Consider the following 18,620-nt stretch of genomic DNA (forward strand, 5'->3'; position numbering starts at 1 on the left):
CGGATGGCAAAGCCGCAGGCTGAAGGGAACGTTTGAGCAGTTCTGTAATGCAGTTCAGTCAAGGAACACAAAATTCAAGTATGGGATCACAGGATGATTCTCCCAGTTACCCTCAATCTGTCTGATTTACAGGTCATAAAAAAAACGTGATTAATTAACGGTAATTCCCCTGTATTAACGTAGATGGATCTTGTGTTGTTGTTTTCAGTGGCCTGGACTAGCCTGGTTTTCAATACCCCCTCAACCTGAATTACATGTTTATCATAGAGTGCTGAATAATGTAGTCAATACTTTTGCATGTTAGGTTCAGTTTAGTTCAATTACTGAAAATGCAAAATGCACAAAATTTTATTCATCAGAGATACACAAAACTGAGGAAAAAGCGCTGACATTAATATGCAAAATTTACAAAAAAAAGTTAAGAACAATGATTGTCAGGCGTTAATTAGTGAACTTTTTTTTTCTGAAAGAGAACAACAGAAACAGTATTACATTATTTCTGTCCATTTTCATCAAACTGTCAATATTCTGATAAACTATAAACAGCTTTAAAAGTTATAAAGAAACACATTTAGATGCATAAAATATTTAACAATGACATTATCTTTAATAACAGACCTGAGCTGGAAGCAACACAGATTAAGTATGAGATAAAAAGTGGTTATTTTTACAATCCTACACTAAGATGAAGTGCAGTATAAAAATAGTTTAAATGATTAACAATCATACTGTGTACTGTCAGGAAGTGAAAACTGAACTGTGCAAGGTACAATCCAGGCTGACTGATAGCCTGTTCAAAGGTTTTCTTACGGCAACTTGGTTTCAGTTGTGACATCTACTCAAACTATTTTAAGTATGAATGTCGTCCAAATGTGTGTGACCTTCAGTGCAATATAATAAAAAGAGATTTTTAAATAACCCCTCATGAAATAAAAGATGCATGATTGTTTTTCTGATGGCCTCAGTTCGTCCCACCATGTGTTTGTCCTACAAGACAATCAATGCTGATATCTTTCTAATCTTCCTGAAAATCGACGGAGAAGTTCTGCATCCTCTCCACCACGAAGAAGCAGAGAGTCCCAGTGAAGCCCAGGATGATCATCAGCAGGAGCTGCCACATCAACAGGACGTAACCGCTGTAGAAGAACGCCACTGCTGCAAAAACAGACTGACAAGGGATAACAGATTTTACTTAGATGTTTAAAACACAGAGTAACTCTCACCAGATGGGGCAGCAATCATCCAATCACATCTAAGCAACTGGAACTAGGCACGGCAGGTCTGTCAAGCTTTGTTCATGGGGCTTTAGAAGAGAGTATGAGTTTTTAAGATAGTGTTTTTTTTAATAGCCTGTACAAGACCAAAAGTGTAAGGAATGGATCAAACTTTGTTTATCTGCGCTAACATAAGCTAGCTGTCTACACCTGTCTAACTACATCATTTTGAGGGGTTGCTGATTACATTAGAAAAATTAAATGTTGGTGATCAGAAAATCCACCCTCTGGGATTCAGGATATCACAATTTAAGTAGCAATAGAGGCTATGTCCTGCTGTTTGGTTCGCCATTGTGTTAAATTAGCAATGCTCATTGGTTATTCCTCATCCTCATATTCTTTCCTCTAGTAAATGTGGAGCATATCAGTTATTTGTTATTTTTGATGGAGTTATACTAGGCTGTTAGAGCTAATTAGCTTAATTAGCTAGCTTGGATTTTGGAGATCAGGAGCTTGCACAAATTTTAGAGGTGAACTTTAATTGTTTTGTGTAATTACCCTTATTCATGCATAAACTGAAAATATGCCATTTATTAGACCCATGTAGCAACATGCTTATTATTTAACAAGTATTTGTTTTTACTGCACATACTACACCTAAATTACTTTTATATTTATGATTCAATATTATCAAACATAAAGAAAATACCATCATTTCTAGGGTTCATTTTTGGTTAGAGAACAACTTGCAGCAAAGAACAAGGGAGAGATTAGGAGCCATGTGTGGGTCTTGTTCTTTTCCTTTTTAATGGGGCTTCAGGTGAATTTATTTTACACTTGACAAGACAACATTTTAACCCAGCTTTTCTCGGCTCTGCTAACAACATCTGAGAATTGGCAACTCAGGATTACCTGGATGAATTTGAAGATGGCAAATGCAGGCGTGCTGTGTTCCGCATAAACACGGCCTAATATGCTGTAGAGCTGTGTGTTGAAACAACTGTCCCCAAGTCCAAGCAAGAAGCTGCACAGCAGGGCAATGGATACACTGAGAGAGAAAATATATTTCTTATTAAAACAAAACAGAATCGTGAGGGGCCTTCCTGATGGTCATACATTTTTTTGCTGTTAAATTATCAGATAAATGAACTACCTGGGAGTTAGATATGGGTTCTTTTGGGTGGTGGTTTTAAAGACGACAGGAGCATCATCCGGGATGTTGAGGAAGATCAAATAGAAAGCAACAAAGTGGACAACCATTCCCAGAAACACCACAGAGGTCCGTCTGAAGCGGTTGTTCTTACACAACAATCCAAACAAGCCTCCACCTGATGAGAAAGAAAATTGTCTACATGAACCCAGTGACGTTCAGTGACTTTAAATCAACCAAACAAGTTCTGATAAAGAAATAAAAACTCACCCACTATTTCTCCAATGCCTACCACAATCCCAGAGATCCCAATCAAGCCTTTAGCTGCTTCTCCGAACTGTGCAGTTGCTCCAATACATGTCCCATACACTCCACTGTAGAAAGATAGCTCGAGGCCTGGAAAACAAGGAGGGAATGCTGCAGATGCAAGCCTTCACTAGAGGGTGAAATACTTAATAGAGGAATGCATTCTTCATTGTACTTACCACTGTATGCCATGCAGGGACTCAGGAGCACTATGGTTTTAGTTTTCAGAAGTTGCAGGATATTTTCTGAACAGGACAACAAAACAAAGGACTGGATTGAATTGCTTATAAAGAATATATCTCAAGCACTAATACTCTTCCTTTACCTCTGTATTGAGCCCAGATAAAAATGCAGATGTTGAAGCTGCATTTCCTCTGAGACTTAAAGTTCAGTGCGGGTACAATATGAGAAAATATTCTGCCTCAATAAGCCAAAAAGGCACATTTAAAGGCAGGTGGAAAAACACCCAAGGCGGTTTAGGAAATTCAGATTTTAGGAGAAGAAATCCCAGTAGGTTTGTTTATATATGCCGGGTTGCCCTTTGTTGACATAAATCAGCATGCATCTTTGCTGCACCGACGGCAGGTGCAAGTGCAGCAGAGTTTCCAGTTGACAAACAGAGATATAATTTGAAATAAATTCTAGCACAGGCAGTTTCTGTGTACTCTGTTGTAACGCTAGAAGATTTTTATCCACATGAAAGCAATTTCCACTTGAAGAAAAACAAAACAGCCTGCGACTGCCCGCTAGTTTCAGACTAACAGCTGTGAAATGTGGAGAACTAGAGATTACCTGCAGTGTGCCAAATAACCAAAGAAAAGCAAAACAAAACCTCTGTATGGTCTTTAGTACCTTTCTCACTAGTTTTTATACCAGCTGTGAAGAATCTGTACTTTAGATGATAAACACTGCAAGGAAAAGTGCAGTAACGCTTCTACTGCATGTGCATTTAGCCAGGCTAGAGGTCAGTCAGTTGGTCAGTCCACCACTTTGATTACTACTGGATGGATTGCCATGAAATTTTGTATAGACATTCATGACCCCCATATGGTGCATTCTACACTTTTCCTCTAGTGCCCCCCGCCATTGGCATTCAGCTCCAGCCGCAAATCACTTTGTGCTTATTAGCAAATGTTAGCATGCCGACACACTGAACTTACATATACATGGTGAACGTTGCACGTGCTAAAAATTCGCATGATGCAGTATTTTTAACATCAGAAGTTGTGAGTCAAACTGCAACTCTGTCGCTTCCTTCTTGGATATTAACAGTTTGTTTGTTTGTTTTGTTTTGTTTTTGCTGTTGTTGTTGTCGCCTCTTAGACTGTACCTCACTATCAATGCATTTCAATACAGTATTTACTTAAACATTTGTAGTGTATTGTGGTTTCATGATAGTGAAAACTGACTACTTCGATAAATAAATAAATACACTGAAATTGCATTGTTCCCATTAAATAAATAAATAAAATAAACTGAACTACACTGTTGTTTTGTTTTCAAAGATCTTTCTGAAGCTTCCAGTTTTCGCTGTATCTTTAGTTTAATTTGTGCATTCTGGCAGAATAGCGTGCATCACACACCAAAATTTGGCATCTGGTTGGTTTATACTTCATTATGTAGTGTGAACACACTAGATGCTAAAAACCTGTTTAGAATTGGTGTGTAGTATGGATTTGGGACACAACATAGAGTTTGTTGTGTATCCATATATACATAAGATGGATACACAATGAATACATGAAATACATACTATTATTGCAAGTGTCATTTTAACAAAGCAGGTAATAAGACACTTAATGCGGTATTCCAAAAACATGGATAAAACTTACTGAATTCTGACTTGGCATCTTGCACAGCTGTCCTTGCTCTGTGCTTATACCTAAACAACAGAAAATGAATCAATTTAAGCTTCTACAAAGCTGAAATCTAATCAATAGAAATAAGCTGCACACACAAACAATGAAATAGCTTCATTTGAGTGAAGAACAGGTGAAGTAATTTAAAAATCTAAGAGACTTTAGCTTCAAAGAGATCACAATACTTCAACAACCAAAACCCAACAGCGTGAAAAACAGCACTTCCACAGAAAATGACTGCTCCCTTTTGGAATCTTTGTTATGCGGCCAGAATCATCAGCCAGTAAGCAAGGATCAAATACCTGCATGTAGCCGATACCCAAATCTGTTCCTAAACACAATCTGCTACCATAAGAGACAGAAACAGGCTGAGAGAATACATTTGGTCCAAAATCAGGATGCTAACAAGATGTCAGTTTTAGGCCTACCATGTTTTTCACAGAGCTGATTTCCTGTCTGATAGATAATTTTGCACCTTTTTTTAATGGTCATTTGATGTTTGAGGCCAGATATATTTTTATTTTCATCTCGTGATTTGAGGCAAACTGCATATTCAAGTCGTAGAGATTTAAATATGTCTGACACAATGTGGAGGGCAGTGCGTGGAGTGGCTGGGGGCTCTTTAACCACCGTCACTCTCAAAGAGAAAGTCTCTGTCCCAGCTGTCTCAGATCTGCCTGATTGCACCCTACTTGTATGAAGTGCTATGATTAGGCTTGGCTATGTCAGAATTGCAGTGATCCGGGGGAAAATGTTCGGTGTCATTTTTGTGAAGGACAAGAGTGGTTTGAAACTCCTGCAGATCTGTGGTGGTAAGTCATCTTGAACCTCCGTCTAAGCTCTAAGTCATCATTTCTTAGGTGGTTTGGTTATCGCTAAAACTAGATGGAAGGTTAATTAATTAATTTTTTTCTTTTCTCTTTTTTTTTTTGTCATGTTCACTATAATATGTTTTTACATGTTGCACCATCTAAATCACTTTATTTTATCACTATAGGTTCATACCCTCGGTGTCCTTTCAGTAGTGGTTCAGACATTTTTATGTATTCTGAGTAATTTTGTGAGACTACAGTGAAAAAGGTGTAATTATCTAGAGGATTTACATCGTGTGAGTTGAGAGCAGTGACTGCCCTTCCTCTTCAGACAGCATCTCCTCTTCTTGATGACTCTTTCTCAACACCAGGAAGCTGAGTGTGCCGAGTATGGAGGCGACCAACAGGGAGAGAAACATGTTTTTCCTGCTGCTGTCTGAGAGAGGAAGATTAAAATAAACAGCTTTAATTAAAACACACAAGCTATATTAGCAACACCAAGCTAGAGCATATTCAGAATAGCCAATTACTCTTATAATCCTCTTGCTATTTTGCATTCATCATCATGCTACATGTTCCTATTACAGTCATGAGAGCAGTCACTCAAAGTTAACCCCACCTGTTATCTCTGTTTTTCCATTCCAGTCCAGGTAAATGTAAAGATTCCCAAAGAACATGCTGGAAATGAGATAATACTGGTAAATTAAATGTGTAAATAACAAACATGACAAAACAATATCACCTCAAGGCCAATTTATTAGCCGTTCTGTTGCTTTCAGTCACATTACATGATCTTCATCAGCAGATAGAATTAGCTCAGAGTCATGGGGTATGTTCCGATGTTGTTGTGCCCTGCACCTTTATGTTTTGGAGCACTCTCTCCACTCTCATACTTTGGGCAACAGGCAGCGTACACTACCTGTTCTGCTACCAAGCAGCAGACGGACATAGTTCGCAACTACCTGGTGAACATAGTGAAGCATTTAGCAGCTAGAACCAGATATTTCCCTCAGGAGTTGGTAGAGACAAACAATGGAGTTGAAAGAACACTATGAATATTGGATTTACAATTGCCAGGTGTCCAGAAACATGGACTCTACTACAACTGCAGGATGTGTAAATGAGAGAATGTTTTCTGACAAAATTGCTACATTAACTTATAATGGTAATGGTACATCAATTTTGTCTTCATAACTTGTTTCTCCTGTCCCCAAATGACAAAACAGATTTAGTTATTGCAAGTTTAAGGATGATGAGAAGGCTGCTCCAATGCCTGTTCAAATGTAATGTTACTCAATCCAGAGCAGCTACTAAATATAGCTTGATTTGAGTTTCCAAGATCAAGAATGAACTCTGAAACTAGATCTTTGGGTAAGGTTTTTTTTAATTAACACTAAAAAGGTGACACATCCATCACGTCGAAAGTCTTTATCAATCCCACTATAAAACAAAGTTACACTTTGTTCCCCACAAATGATGCAGTCAGCAATTTGACCAATCAGGGAAAAGGGGGGAGAAAAAAACATCCTTCAAAACTTTGTGATTTTTAATTTTAACATTTAATCTTAACTTTTAATTACAACACCCGCAATGCAATTTGTTGTGGACAGTGAATTCTATGTGTATCCAACCTCTCTGGGGCTTTCAGAGCTTGAAATTTTGACCTTTAATTAAAGTGCCCCCGTTAGAACAATTATTGTAATTAAAATCCACTGGGAACACAGTGTTATCGGAGATGTCAGCAGAGGAAATGTTTGATAGAAAGAAAAAGCGCACTGTGGAGGGACTGTGGACTGTCCTTTGTTTTTTGGGTTTTTTTTTTTTCTCCGTTGGATCAAACGCTGACTTTATAAACACAATAATCTGCATCTCAGCCTCTGAGGAGACTTCTTTCATTTCCGGAAGCTGTATATTTGCCTTTTGTTCTCAACAGTGTGGTCCTGTAAAATGCTGTGATCCGTTTGTCTTCAATTACATATCAGCTAAACTAAGATAATGTAGATGTGCACTTATTCTGTCCCAAAGCCTCAGAGAGGAATAATAGGGGTTATTCATAAAAGGTAACACTGTCTACATTCTGTGTGTGTGTGTGTGTGTGTGTGTGTGTGTGTGTGTGTGTGTGTGTGTGTGTGTGTGTGTGTGTGTGTGTGTGTGTGTGTGTGTGTGTGTGTGTGTGTGTGTGTGTGTGTGTGTGTGTGTGTGTGTGTCTGTCTCTGCAGGCTGTGAAGATTCATAAGTTTACTGTGGCAGGGATAACCACTGCAGAGTCAGATTAGCATTACCCTATTGTGAGCTTTGGCACAGGTGACAGCCAATGTAATTATTATACTAATTCAATTTGCATATTTTAGCAAATACAAATTAGTTGTCCAAGCCAGTGTGCAAGAGCAGTGGGCCAAATAAAAGAGATGAAAAGACCAAAACTCCCACCTGCAGAACTCTCTGGTTTAATAGGCTTGGGTATTTTTCTATTTTGCAGATAAACTAATGGCGTACAGACAGATCGGATAAGTTGTAACATGATTTATTAAATGTATTATAAAATAAAGCATATGATAATATCCTGTCAAGCTTAGAATACAAATAGGACTGAATTTTGGCTGCTGCAGTGTAGTTGTAGCTTTGATCAACTGGAATATGTGCATCAAACAAAATGTGGGAAAAAAAAACAAACATGAAAAACATGGTGATGAGGTGTGTTTTATGCACTGAATGTGCAAATGGGAAGGAGATTATATAATGTTGCTAATATATTAGCAGCTAATGTAAGATTTTTAGATTCTTAAACCATGTCAGAGAATCAAATACAGTATAATTCAAGTATTAAATGCATTGTAGTTTAAATTAAGCTTTTCAGTGTAGTGATGCATGGAGTGCTGGGGCTGCATCTATTTCCAGTGAATAGACTGAAAGACTAGAATCTAACATTAGTGCCAGTAAGTGCATACCTGCACTGTAAGAGAGCCCAGAACATCCCAGTGTTCCTGTTGATGGTGGAGGCCTCCGAGTTTTCCACCAGAAAGTGTCCTTGAGCTGTCCACAGCACTGTGGGAAAGTGAAGGAGAGGGTTTAATTTAGGAAAAAAAAACAGTCAGTTAATTTCCCACATGAAGTGAAAAATTATCTTACTGTGTTTGGTAAGTAATGCGTCTAACCACACAGTACCCAGGGACATGATAACAATTCATCGCACTGCAGCGATTTCAGGCTGCATTAAAAACGGCCCCAAATCATTTCTCTTCATTTTTTCCAGTAAATGCCCAGCAAAGAGCTGCTGCTTTCTCTGTATTCTCACTCACATCTTTGAGCAAGCTCAAGGTGCTGCACAGTATTTACAGAAACAGCTCCTCACCCATTTAAAGTCTAATTCGGGATATAATGTTTATATGCATCATCACATCCCAGCCATGATAATCCCTGTATGCATGATTAAACACAATTTGGATTTTAACACAGAAACTGAGCTTGCATAGGCTGAAAAAATAACAGGAAGTTGAAGTGTTCTTGGACCTCAGTATCTTGAGCTACTGTTTATACTTGTGTCCTATTCAAATGTTAATATGCACAAATTAAATGTAAATGAAATGAAATGACCCAAACTAAAAAAAAGGAGAAACCTGCCAGTTCTGGGTAAAATCTGACATATAAACCGTAAGAAACAATTAGTTGATTATTCAATAAGTCAATCAAGAGGAAATGAATTAACAACTATTCTTATAATTGACAAATTGTTTCTTTCATTTTTAAGTAAAATTGCTAAACACTTCCTGGTTTCAGCATCTTAAACATGAGGATTAGATGCTGTCTTTGCCGCATAGGATAGTCTTTGGATTTTGGGAGTCATCTTGGGAAATTAAAATGAGCATTTTTCATTCATTTCTAGCATCTTATTGACAAATTGATTAATCAAGAAAATAACCAGTAGTTTAACTGATAATGAAAATAATCATTAGTTTCCTCCCTTCTGCAAGTAAAAATTTGATTTTATAAAGTAATATTCCACATACCTTGATAAATTACAATAAATGCAACTAATATCAATACAAATAAAATATATTAATTGACATTATAATCCTGGTTTCAGCTTATTGTATCATAAAGTAGGGGAAAGTAATGGAAAATAGAAAAAGAAAAACGTATCTTGAATTCCTTAAATTTGAGAATTTAGCTTTTTAAATTTTCACTTTTTGAACAGTTTGTTGTAACAGGAACATGGGAATAATTAATAAGTAGTAATTCTATTCAACTCTTCTCCTCTCTTTGAGGATACAAATCTAAAAATGTCATTTTTTCCTATTTTCTTAACTTAAATGTGCAGGACAGTCCTTGGGAGAGGTACTTACTGGCTGCTCCTATGCCGATGAGTACAGAGGTCAAGTAAAAGGACCATGTTGAAGGGATGATGAACACAGCAATGTACCCACTAGACATAAGACATGAGGAGCAGTCTTTAAGGACATGTTTCACCTTTCATCTCTTTCAGCATCCTGTATGTAAGTACCATGACGATGTTTACCTGTAAAGCAGGCCACTTAAAAACATGGTAATCTTTGGTCCAATTACTGTCACCACTGTTGGGGCAAGTAAATTTGAGAAGGAGAAGATGCCATAGATGATTCCAAGACTGTAAAGGAGGGGGAAAGAATTAATATTGCAGCGTCGCTTTAAAAGTTACTTGGATTAATAAAGATGAACAGCAAAATGTTTACAGTAATCTATGCTGATCTGAAGATGTGACCCTGTTTGACCTACCTGTGGTACCCACTCCCACTGAAAGTATCATTCTCCAGGCTTTTCACCACAGTTTGCTAATAAATAAATAAATAAATAAATAAATAAACAAATAAATGAATAAACAGAAACGGAGGGAAGCAGAGGGTCAGACTAGACAAAATTAGTCATAATTATGTCCTCATGTCATTCATCTAGTTTGATCATTTCTGACCATTGAAGAAATTAGAAACACGAGATGCACATGATGCAGAGCTCTGATTGGCCTGTTTCCTAATGCCCATGAGACATCTGCTGTTGGATTTAAAATTTTAATAACTGTTTCGGCGTAAAAGTAATCGCTAAGACATAAAAATAAAAAATGTAATTGTAAAATCATTAAATCTATAACAGCTTGGCTAATAAAAACGATATTGGCCTATGTGTTGCCAAAATATAGAATCGCAAGCTTCTGGGAAAAGAAGAAGAAAAAGCTATAACATAGTTACTCGTGTGTAAGAGAGTTTTTCACAGAGCTGGGAAGGAGGAAATCTGTGCCATGCATTAAAACAATCACACCTCAATTCAGCGCAGAGTCTGAAGGCTGTCTGGAAACAAGCGTTTAAGGAAACAGACCAAACAGATATACCGGTCGGTGTTTATATAAAAAAAAAAAAAAAAAAAAAAAAAGGTTTGGATGAGTTAAAACTCAGTCATGAAGTTTTCTCTTCTTGTTTGTTTTTTTTTTTTTAACTTACTTCTACGTTCCCGCAAGTGGTGAAAGCGGTGAAAATGAACAAAAATCCCACACCCAGAATCACAACGTTGAAAGTCCTCCTGTCTGCCATGGTGTTTTCTGAACCGTCCTAGCAACACATTGTGAATTTCTGCGGCGCCGTCCTCTCATACGAACTGCAAATCTAGGAGAGACTCCCATACGGATCAATGCATTTTAACAAAGTCACGGCAGTAAAGTGGACCTCACCAACTGTCCGGTTACAGTTTAATGCGCAAACAACAGGACAGGAGGAGAAGTGGACACAGACAGAAGCGGCTGCTGTGAGGACACTTCCCTCCTATCATACCAAGTACGCATGACAACTTGTGACTTTAATTAAAAGCACTTTTTTTTTTTTTTTTTTTTTTTTTTTTTTTACGGTCAGTCTTCCTCTCTCTTCTTCGACGACTTCGTCATAGTTGTCGTCATCGCCTCCTGTCTCTTCTTCTTCTTCTTCTTCTTCTTCTTCTTCTTCTTCTTCTTCTTCTTCTCGTGCGGTTTTTTTTTTTTTTTTTTCCAATGATTTACGCTCATTTAGCTTTGCTGCCTCCGAGCGGTGACAGGAGGGATATTCTCCCATGGGGGGGGGGGGGGGGGGGGGGACTATGAGAAATAATCCTCACATTTCAGTGTCATTGTGCAGGATTGAGCATCATGTAATGTAACTGAGTAGCTTTACTCAAGTACAAATATAAGGTCCTTTTTATTTTATTTTTTTAATTCATGCTACTTCATACTTCTACTCCACTACATTTTAGAGGGAAATATTGTGCTTTTTAGTAATTATTTGACAGCTTCAGACTTTTGCACACAAAACATGCTTTTAAAACAGGATTCTTTGCTATAAATGAAAGTACCTGACAGCATGCGCTAGTAATATTTAGATTTAAGGAATTTTAAAACCCTAATGAAATGTAACATTTTGAGGAGTAAGATCTCTATTTTTCACTAAAAGTGCAGTGCTGACCTTTATCCGTGTCCACTACTCTTCTTATATTAATTGCAGTCTCATTGATTGACTGATAATCAGTGGCAATCTCACAGAACCCATTCAGAAGCTATAATTATCATCATGGCTGCTGTTTCTGCAGGACAAGCAAATCACAAAACAACGGTGAGGACGATGACAATGAAAGATAAATGAGGAAAAGCACATTCATCTCATTCTTCACCTTGAGGCATTAATAGTGAACCTGAGAGAGGATTTTGCTATAGCTTTGTCATAGTTGCCTGGAAAGTTCCCAAATGATTGCAACACCAGTGAACAGTAGCCCACTCTTAAAGATGAACCCATACAGCATATAAATGGTTTGTCCTATTGTTATTGACAGGATTTCTATCATGTCAGTCAGGGACTTCAGCAGGTGGCTTAGAGGAGAGAGTGTATTTTTCAATATGAGAAAGTTGGAGATGTTTCATAAAATCCAATAGTTGGCGATAATGAACCGTATTAAATCCAAAACGTCATGCAACGTAAAAGAAGAAAAACCTAACCAATGGCCATTTAGAAAAATGCCACCTCTCGGTGTCTGCTTTTGCTACCACAAAAACAAAGTAGCGTGGTGAAGCGAGAGGACTCACCACCACTCACTTCCGTGTTTGCTAAAATTCCCGTTTATGGATACGTTACACAGTCTGAATTTGTAGTTAAAATCTTTGTTGTGCGCCAGGCCTATTTTGAATGCTTTATGTTTTCGTAGCATCTCACGAACTTTAAATTCAACTAATTTTTTTATCATAAAACAACTTTATTTGCAGTTGTTTTTTGTGGACGCATGCGCATCTTCTCACTGTCTTCCTGTTAACCGGCTAACTGAAACTACTAACGTTTCAACGTTGCGACGGTAAGTAAAGCCGTACTTATCGTGTCAGTGTAAAACATCCACTGATTTTCCTCCGTGCGATATTTTCTTACACGTAAATGCACGTTTGAGCATGATTTTAGCTCTCTGTGGACTTTTGACTTCCAGAGTATCGGATCTCATCCTGCTCCCTGTAATCTCTTTGCCACAACCTCCAACAGATTGTACACAATCATCATGGCGACGCAGGATGGTGGGTATTGAGAAAACACAGCAGTTTTTACTTCACATTTTTACTTTGAGCTTAGACGCTGTTAATGAAATAACACATGTGTCTAACTGACGTGTTAAGGTGCGACGCTGTTAACACGGTGTAATGTAAATTTGCGTATATCCGCAACGTTATTCTTAAAATGTTCACCAGTGTTGTCGCTAGCTTACGTGAACGATTGCTAACATCAGTCAATTTTAACTAGCTTTCAGGAGGACGGTTAACGTTAAACTTTAACCAGTGCTGGGTCTGAATTGGTTAACTTTAGCTGTTAAAGTGCTAACCAAATATGGTGAAGTTATGAATGGTAACGACGAAGTACCAACATACTACATGCTACGTTAACGTTACCAGTTTTATAATCAGTAAGGCCACCCGTATTACAAGAGCCAGTGTTTTGTGAGTACATATTTTCGGTCAAAAAAAAAATATGTATTTAGGTTAAGGCGTGGTTTACTCTTATTTAGCCCCTCGCCCAACACAGAAGTAAAAATTCCTCTCTAGATTTAAAAAAAAAAAAAAAAAAAAAAAAAAAATTGAGCGATGGAAAGAGCTAGAAGGACCACGACAGAGAGAGAGAGAGAGACAGAGAGAGAGAGAGAGGGGTGAGCAGAAAAGCGAAACTAGACTGAAGTACACACTTTGTAACATTGACTGAAGTTATATTTCCATACTTTAGCTGCTTTAGCTGAATAATAGTTTTATTCCTCAAAAGAAAGTATTGTAAACAACCACCTAAAAAAAGAACCGACGAAACAGTCCTTAATTTAAGGCTCCAAAATGCATAAACGTGTTGCATTTTAAAATGGTAACAATTCTCTATGAAGTCGAAAATCGTTTCACTGATAGATAATTTAACTTGAGAGGAAGGTGCACGTTTGAGTCAGCTGGGTTTCCCCCCCATAACTTGTTTTAGTAGAGGTGCTCACCCACACGGGACCTGACACATCTATACTTGTGATCAGTTATGATCATAAGTCAGGATATGACTGTCTAAACAACAGACACACTCATTTCATTTAGTTAAGTTTCTCATGGTGCTGCTATAAACACGGTGGGAAGGCAGGTAGGAAACTAATATTTAAAAAATCCCAGCATTTGTAGCAGTTGAAGTGAGGACCTGACAGTGTGTAACACCTTTTTTTTTTTTTTTTTTTTTTTTTTTATTAATTAACATATAAAAATGTCTGATCAAAATGGCAGTGTGGCGTTAGTATGGTAGGGATATATATAAATTGGTCTGTTGTTGCATAAGATGCCAAATGGTTTTAAGGGGTGTGGTAAGCTTGTAGCTTCAGCCTCCGCCTTTTAGCCGATCTTTTCTGTTGTGTTATTGTGTTGCATTGTTTTGTATTGTTTGTACTGTTTGGTGGGGATTAATTGCCTTGTCTCAATGTTTGTATAATAAGATATATATTGAAATAAATTTCATTTCACTTTCAAAAACTAAAGTGAAACGTAATATAATTGGGCCAAATGTAATTATGATTACTACACAAAACAATGAGCAGTTACTTCTATGCACTATAGATTGCATGCAATATGCAGTATTTTAAAGTAACTGTTGCAAGATGCCCTGACTGTGTCGTAAGTCAGATGTGTGTTTCTGAATAGTCCATCTGTGTGAAATGTGGGATATACTTTCCTGAGAACTAACAACTTTACCCCTAGCAGCTACATAGAATTTCATTTAATGGATATAAATCAGGTTTTTCATGCTTTGCCAGGAAGTGAAGAAGTCATAATGGAGACTGAGGCAAAGCCAAAAGAAGCTGAACCACTAGCTGAAGATGCTGAAAAAAGTGACGCAGAAACTACGTCTCACACAGATGCAGGAAACGCCACAACTCAGGACTCTAGTATTAGCAATGGGGACGACGCAGATGATAAGCAGGAGAAAGTGGACTTGAAGATTATCTGGAACAAGAATAAATATGATCTCAAAATTCCTGTTGATAGCACCGGAGCCAAACTAAAAGAGAGGATCCATTCACTCACTGGTAAGAGCACACAGTAGCTTACCTGAGACTAAATGTTACAATAGGTGCTAAGAGTGAGTCACAAAGACTTTGAGCTTAAGGGCTTTTTCACTTTTCAACTGTTCCCCTTCATTATTTAAGGTCTTCCACCAGCAATGCAGAAAGTGATGTACAAAGGATTGCTTCCAGAGGACAAGACGCTACGTGACATCAAGATTACAAATGGTGCAAAAATAATGGTGGTAGGATCTACAATAAATGACGTATTAGCTGTGAATACACCCAAAGAGGTCATTCAGCAGGAAGTTAAAGCTGAGGAAAACAAGAAAGAGCCTTTATGCAGGCAAAAGGTAAGCTTAATAACATTTCTGTAGAATAGAGTAAAATATGTATGGAGGTTTTGTTATTTTTAAAACCTGCACTGTTATTTCAGCAACACAGGAAAGTTTTGGACAAAGGTAAACCAGATGATATAATGCCTGCTATTAAAGGAACAAAGGTGAGAGAAGATGAAGGGAGGTCAATTCTTATTTCTGTTTGTCTTGTATTGACCGAACAACAGTTCAAAGCAGTTATCACCAATAAATGTTAAATATGTAACCAGACAGGGGAATAACTGCTTTGTCCTGCTAACAGGAACGATTACCAACAGTGCCTTTATCCGGAATGTATAACAAGTCCGGAGGAAAAGTTAGACTCACATTCAAACTGGAGCAGGATCAGTTGTGGATCGGAACAAAGGGTGAGGTTACAGCTTCTCTCGTTTTGCTAAGTTCCCTGCAACACAAAGATACTGATGATGACATTTTCTTAATTTTTGTGTATTTTCTTTTACAGAGAGAACAGAGAAAGTTCCAATGGGCTCCATTAAAAACGTAGTGTCTGAACCCATTGAAGGCCATGAGGACTATCACATGATGGTAACTGTTCTTGCTGCTACCTGCATGTCAGACTTTCTCTGTTATATGAAAAATCAAATGGCGCATGTATTTGCACCAAGGTGAAAGTAGTCACACTACAGCAATACAGCTATGTACACCTACATGGAATGCCCAATGACTCCTTAAGCACTTAGTTTAGTTTTTTTGTACACTTAAAAATGATGTACAGGATAGTGCAAATTGTTGCAGTGCCCCATTTAATGCTGCTTTGTAAAGGTCTGCCACTGTTAGGCATCTATTAAACACTGCTCTAGCAGCAAAGATTTATGAATTAAGACGACATAGTAAAGAACAAGAAAGTCCACACAGGGAAGAGGTTGCGGTGAACGTATGGGTCAAGCACAGGACTTTCCTGCAAGAGACAGGGGTCAACCATGTAAAATCAGAGGTTGATACTTGGTTAGGTTTGGACAACAAAACTACTTGGTTAGGCTTTTGGTTTAAAATAGACCCTTTCACAGCATAAACCATGTGCTAGAAAGCCTTTCTGACAGAACTTCTTACATGTAACTCAATAACCACATTGGCCATCTGCCCTGGATGCGAGTAGTAGTGTTGGCTACAGACACCTGGGTGCAAATAGCATCTGCCCAAATGCTTAGTGACCAAAATACTTGTGCATATGGGTCATGCCACTGATCCAAACAGAGAAAGTAAATATTATAAATTCATTACAATACACTAAATTTATTTAGTTTATCTGTATATGGTCTTTTGTGAAAGTAAACAGTGCAGGTTGAGCTGTTGGCTGAAGTCACTGCAGTGTGTGTACATTAGAGTGATGGGGTCATCATTTGTTGTTTTGGGTTGTGCAGTAGAGCGATAAATGTCAGTGCCTTCTCTAGATTAACCTTTATGTCTAAAGGCACTTCTGTTCTTCATTGTCAGAAATAAAGGTCTTGAGAGAAGTAGCTTCAGTTAGTTCATCAGGTACTGTCCAGAACAATGTCCTTTTTCAATGTACAGCATAACAGCATCTACATAGAGATTATAAAGTTTAAGAGAAATTTAGTTGTTAATCCCTTCACCTGAGTGACTGATGTATTTTTAAACTGGATGTTTTACAGAATGAGGTCGATAACTGTGTTTCACAACATCACCTTATCTCATATTGATATCCGTTACATTTTATATAATTATGAAGTAAACAAAACCAGAAAATTAACTTTTGTACATGTGGGTAATCTGATAATTGTCATTCTAATACAAAGTGATATCAGTGAATTTCATGGCAGCTAGCCACAAGTGCATTTAAGCAAAAATGCTGATTTAATGTTGAGGGTGCTGCAAAAATACAAATTTAAGGGGATTTCCACATGTTCCTGCTTCTTGGTTGTTGAGCTTTTCCACCACATCGCAGACTGAACATGGAAGTAAGACCAAACTGGGTAGCCAATAAAACGATGTGAGCATTAAACCGATGTACTGCTCTAGATCAATGTGGTGTTACACCTGTAGTGCAGAGATATTGTTTCGTAAGATCTATATTTTTTTAATGTTTTGGCACAACAATGAAACATGATGTCAGCTACTCACTCAAAGCATATTCCTGCATCAGACTGGAGTTGATATTGTTGATATTGAGGATGAGATGAAGATAATTTAAAATGTCAGTGGGCAGGAGGCTGTTATACCAGTTATTTGTATCAGTGATTCACCCTGAGTGAACAGCAGAATGTGTGCACATGAAAGTCAATAGTTTTTGCATTGCTGAACGGCTGCAGGAGTGTTCAAGTTGACTGTAACGTAGTGTAAAGGAATTTATCTTTTCTGTTGGAAGATCTTATAAGAGGAGGTATCAATGTATTACCCATAGTATACCCAACCATCAGATGTAAAACCAATTATTAATATTTATAGACTCTTGTGTTTTGTTTTTAGAAATTGAAGAGATGTGACACCATGTGATGTATTTACCTTTTTTTTCTCACTTTCACAGGCTTTTCAGTTGGGTCCAACAGAAGCTTCTCAATATTGGGTCTACTGGGTGCCTGCACAGTTTGTTGATGCAATCAAAGACACAGTCCTCGGAAAATGGCAGTATTTCTAATGTGCCTATTTTTTGACAATGATGAACTGGGATTGAGAGGAGGAGCCAATGACAAATGAAACTGGAGTCAATAGTGAAGCTTAAAGAACTTCTTGGAATATATTCGAAGGAAACGGACGGATGCCTGTGGACTAATCATATTCTGTTTAGGTTAAAAGTGCACTATGTGGCAGCATAACATTTCTCAGCCCTATTGATCATTCAAGGTTTGCAGCAAATCCAAGGGAAAACAATGAAACAATTGTACAGAAATTGCTAACACTTTTTCTTCAGTTATTCTTAAAGAAATAAAACTTATTTAATGAAATGAAATCACTAGGACAATGCTGTTTATTTTCTCTGTGTTCAGTGTTGAATCCACCCAAACTTTGACATTTATATTTGATCCATTTTGTGTGAAACCACAGTGTTGCACATTTCAAAAACGCAGTTCTATGTCTGTTTGCAAAACTGCTCAAACTCTGTCTAGCTGCACAGGGATTTTGAGTGAACAGCAATTTTCTGGTCCTGCCACAAATTGTGGATAAGACTGGAGTCTAGACTTGGCCATCTCAGGATCTTAACACTGGTCTTATAAAGCAATTCCTATGTAGTTTTGGTTTATGTTTGGATCATTATTTTGCTGAAAAATAAATCTCCAGGTTTCCATTCAGGCTTCAGCATATTTTATTGCTTCAATGCAGCATGACAGATTGACAGCCCTCTATTTTAAAAACAGGAACATTACAGCAACTTCAGTGCAATCTGT

General features: G+C 37.6%; 2 protein-coding genes across 6 annotated transcripts; one reads left to right on the forward strand and one right to left on the reverse strand.

Moving 5' to 3' along the window:
- Nucleotides 1-330: 330 nt before the first annotated feature.
- LOC139613722 (UNC93-like protein MFSD11) lies at nt 331-11,312 on the reverse strand. The gene is made up of 13 exons (XM_071470552.1): nt 10,810-11,312; nt 10,094-10,149; nt 9,858-9,965; nt 9,685-9,764; nt 8,290-8,386; nt 5,961-6,019; nt 5,633-5,777; nt 4,503-4,552; nt 2,850-2,915; nt 2,635-2,760; nt 2,368-2,542; nt 2,127-2,262; nt 331-1,168 (listed from the first exon to the last, which is right to left on the reverse strand). Exons 1-13 carry the CDS (start codon nt 10,897-10,899, stop codon nt 1,016-1,018), a joined length of 1,341 nt encoding a protein of 446 aa, XP_071326653.1. The 5' UTR covers nt 10,900-11,312; the 3' UTR covers nt 331-1,015.
- ubfd1 (ubiquitin family domain containing 1) lies at nt 5,226-18,520 on the forward strand. Of its 5 annotated transcripts, XM_071470593.1 has the most exons (8): nt 12,601-12,673; nt 12,800-12,884; nt 14,630-14,902; nt 15,023-15,231; nt 15,315-15,380; nt 15,518-15,623; nt 15,719-15,801; nt 17,762-18,520. In XM_071470593.1, exons 2-8 carry the CDS (start codon nt 12,869-12,871, stop codon nt 17,870-17,872), a joined length of 864 nt encoding a protein of 287 aa, XP_071326694.1. In that variant the 5' UTR covers nt 12,601-12,673; nt 12,800-12,868; the 3' UTR covers nt 17,873-18,520. The 5 variants fall into 5 exon arrangements, with proteins under 5 accessions (XP_071326687.1, XP_071326702.1, XP_071326694.1 ...); XM_071470586.1 differs by lacking the exons at nt 12,601-12,673; nt 12,800-12,884 and adding an exon at nt 5,226-5,341 and having other exon boundaries at nt 17,762-18,015; XM_071470601.1 differs by lacking the exons at nt 12,601-12,673; nt 12,800-12,884 and adding an exon at nt 9,698-9,834 and having other exon boundaries at nt 17,762-18,015.
- Nucleotides 18,521-18,620: the final 100 nt, after the last annotated feature.

This window comes from Trachinotus anak, unplaced genomic scaffold (genome assembly GCF_046630095.1).
Source record: "Trachinotus anak isolate AG129_WGS33_773 ecotype Australia unplaced genomic scaffold, CSIRO_AGI_Tana_v1 ptg000003l, whole genome shotgun sequence".
Lineage (NCBI taxonomy): Eukaryota > Metazoa > Chordata > Actinopteri > Carangiformes > Carangidae > Trachinotus > Trachinotus anak.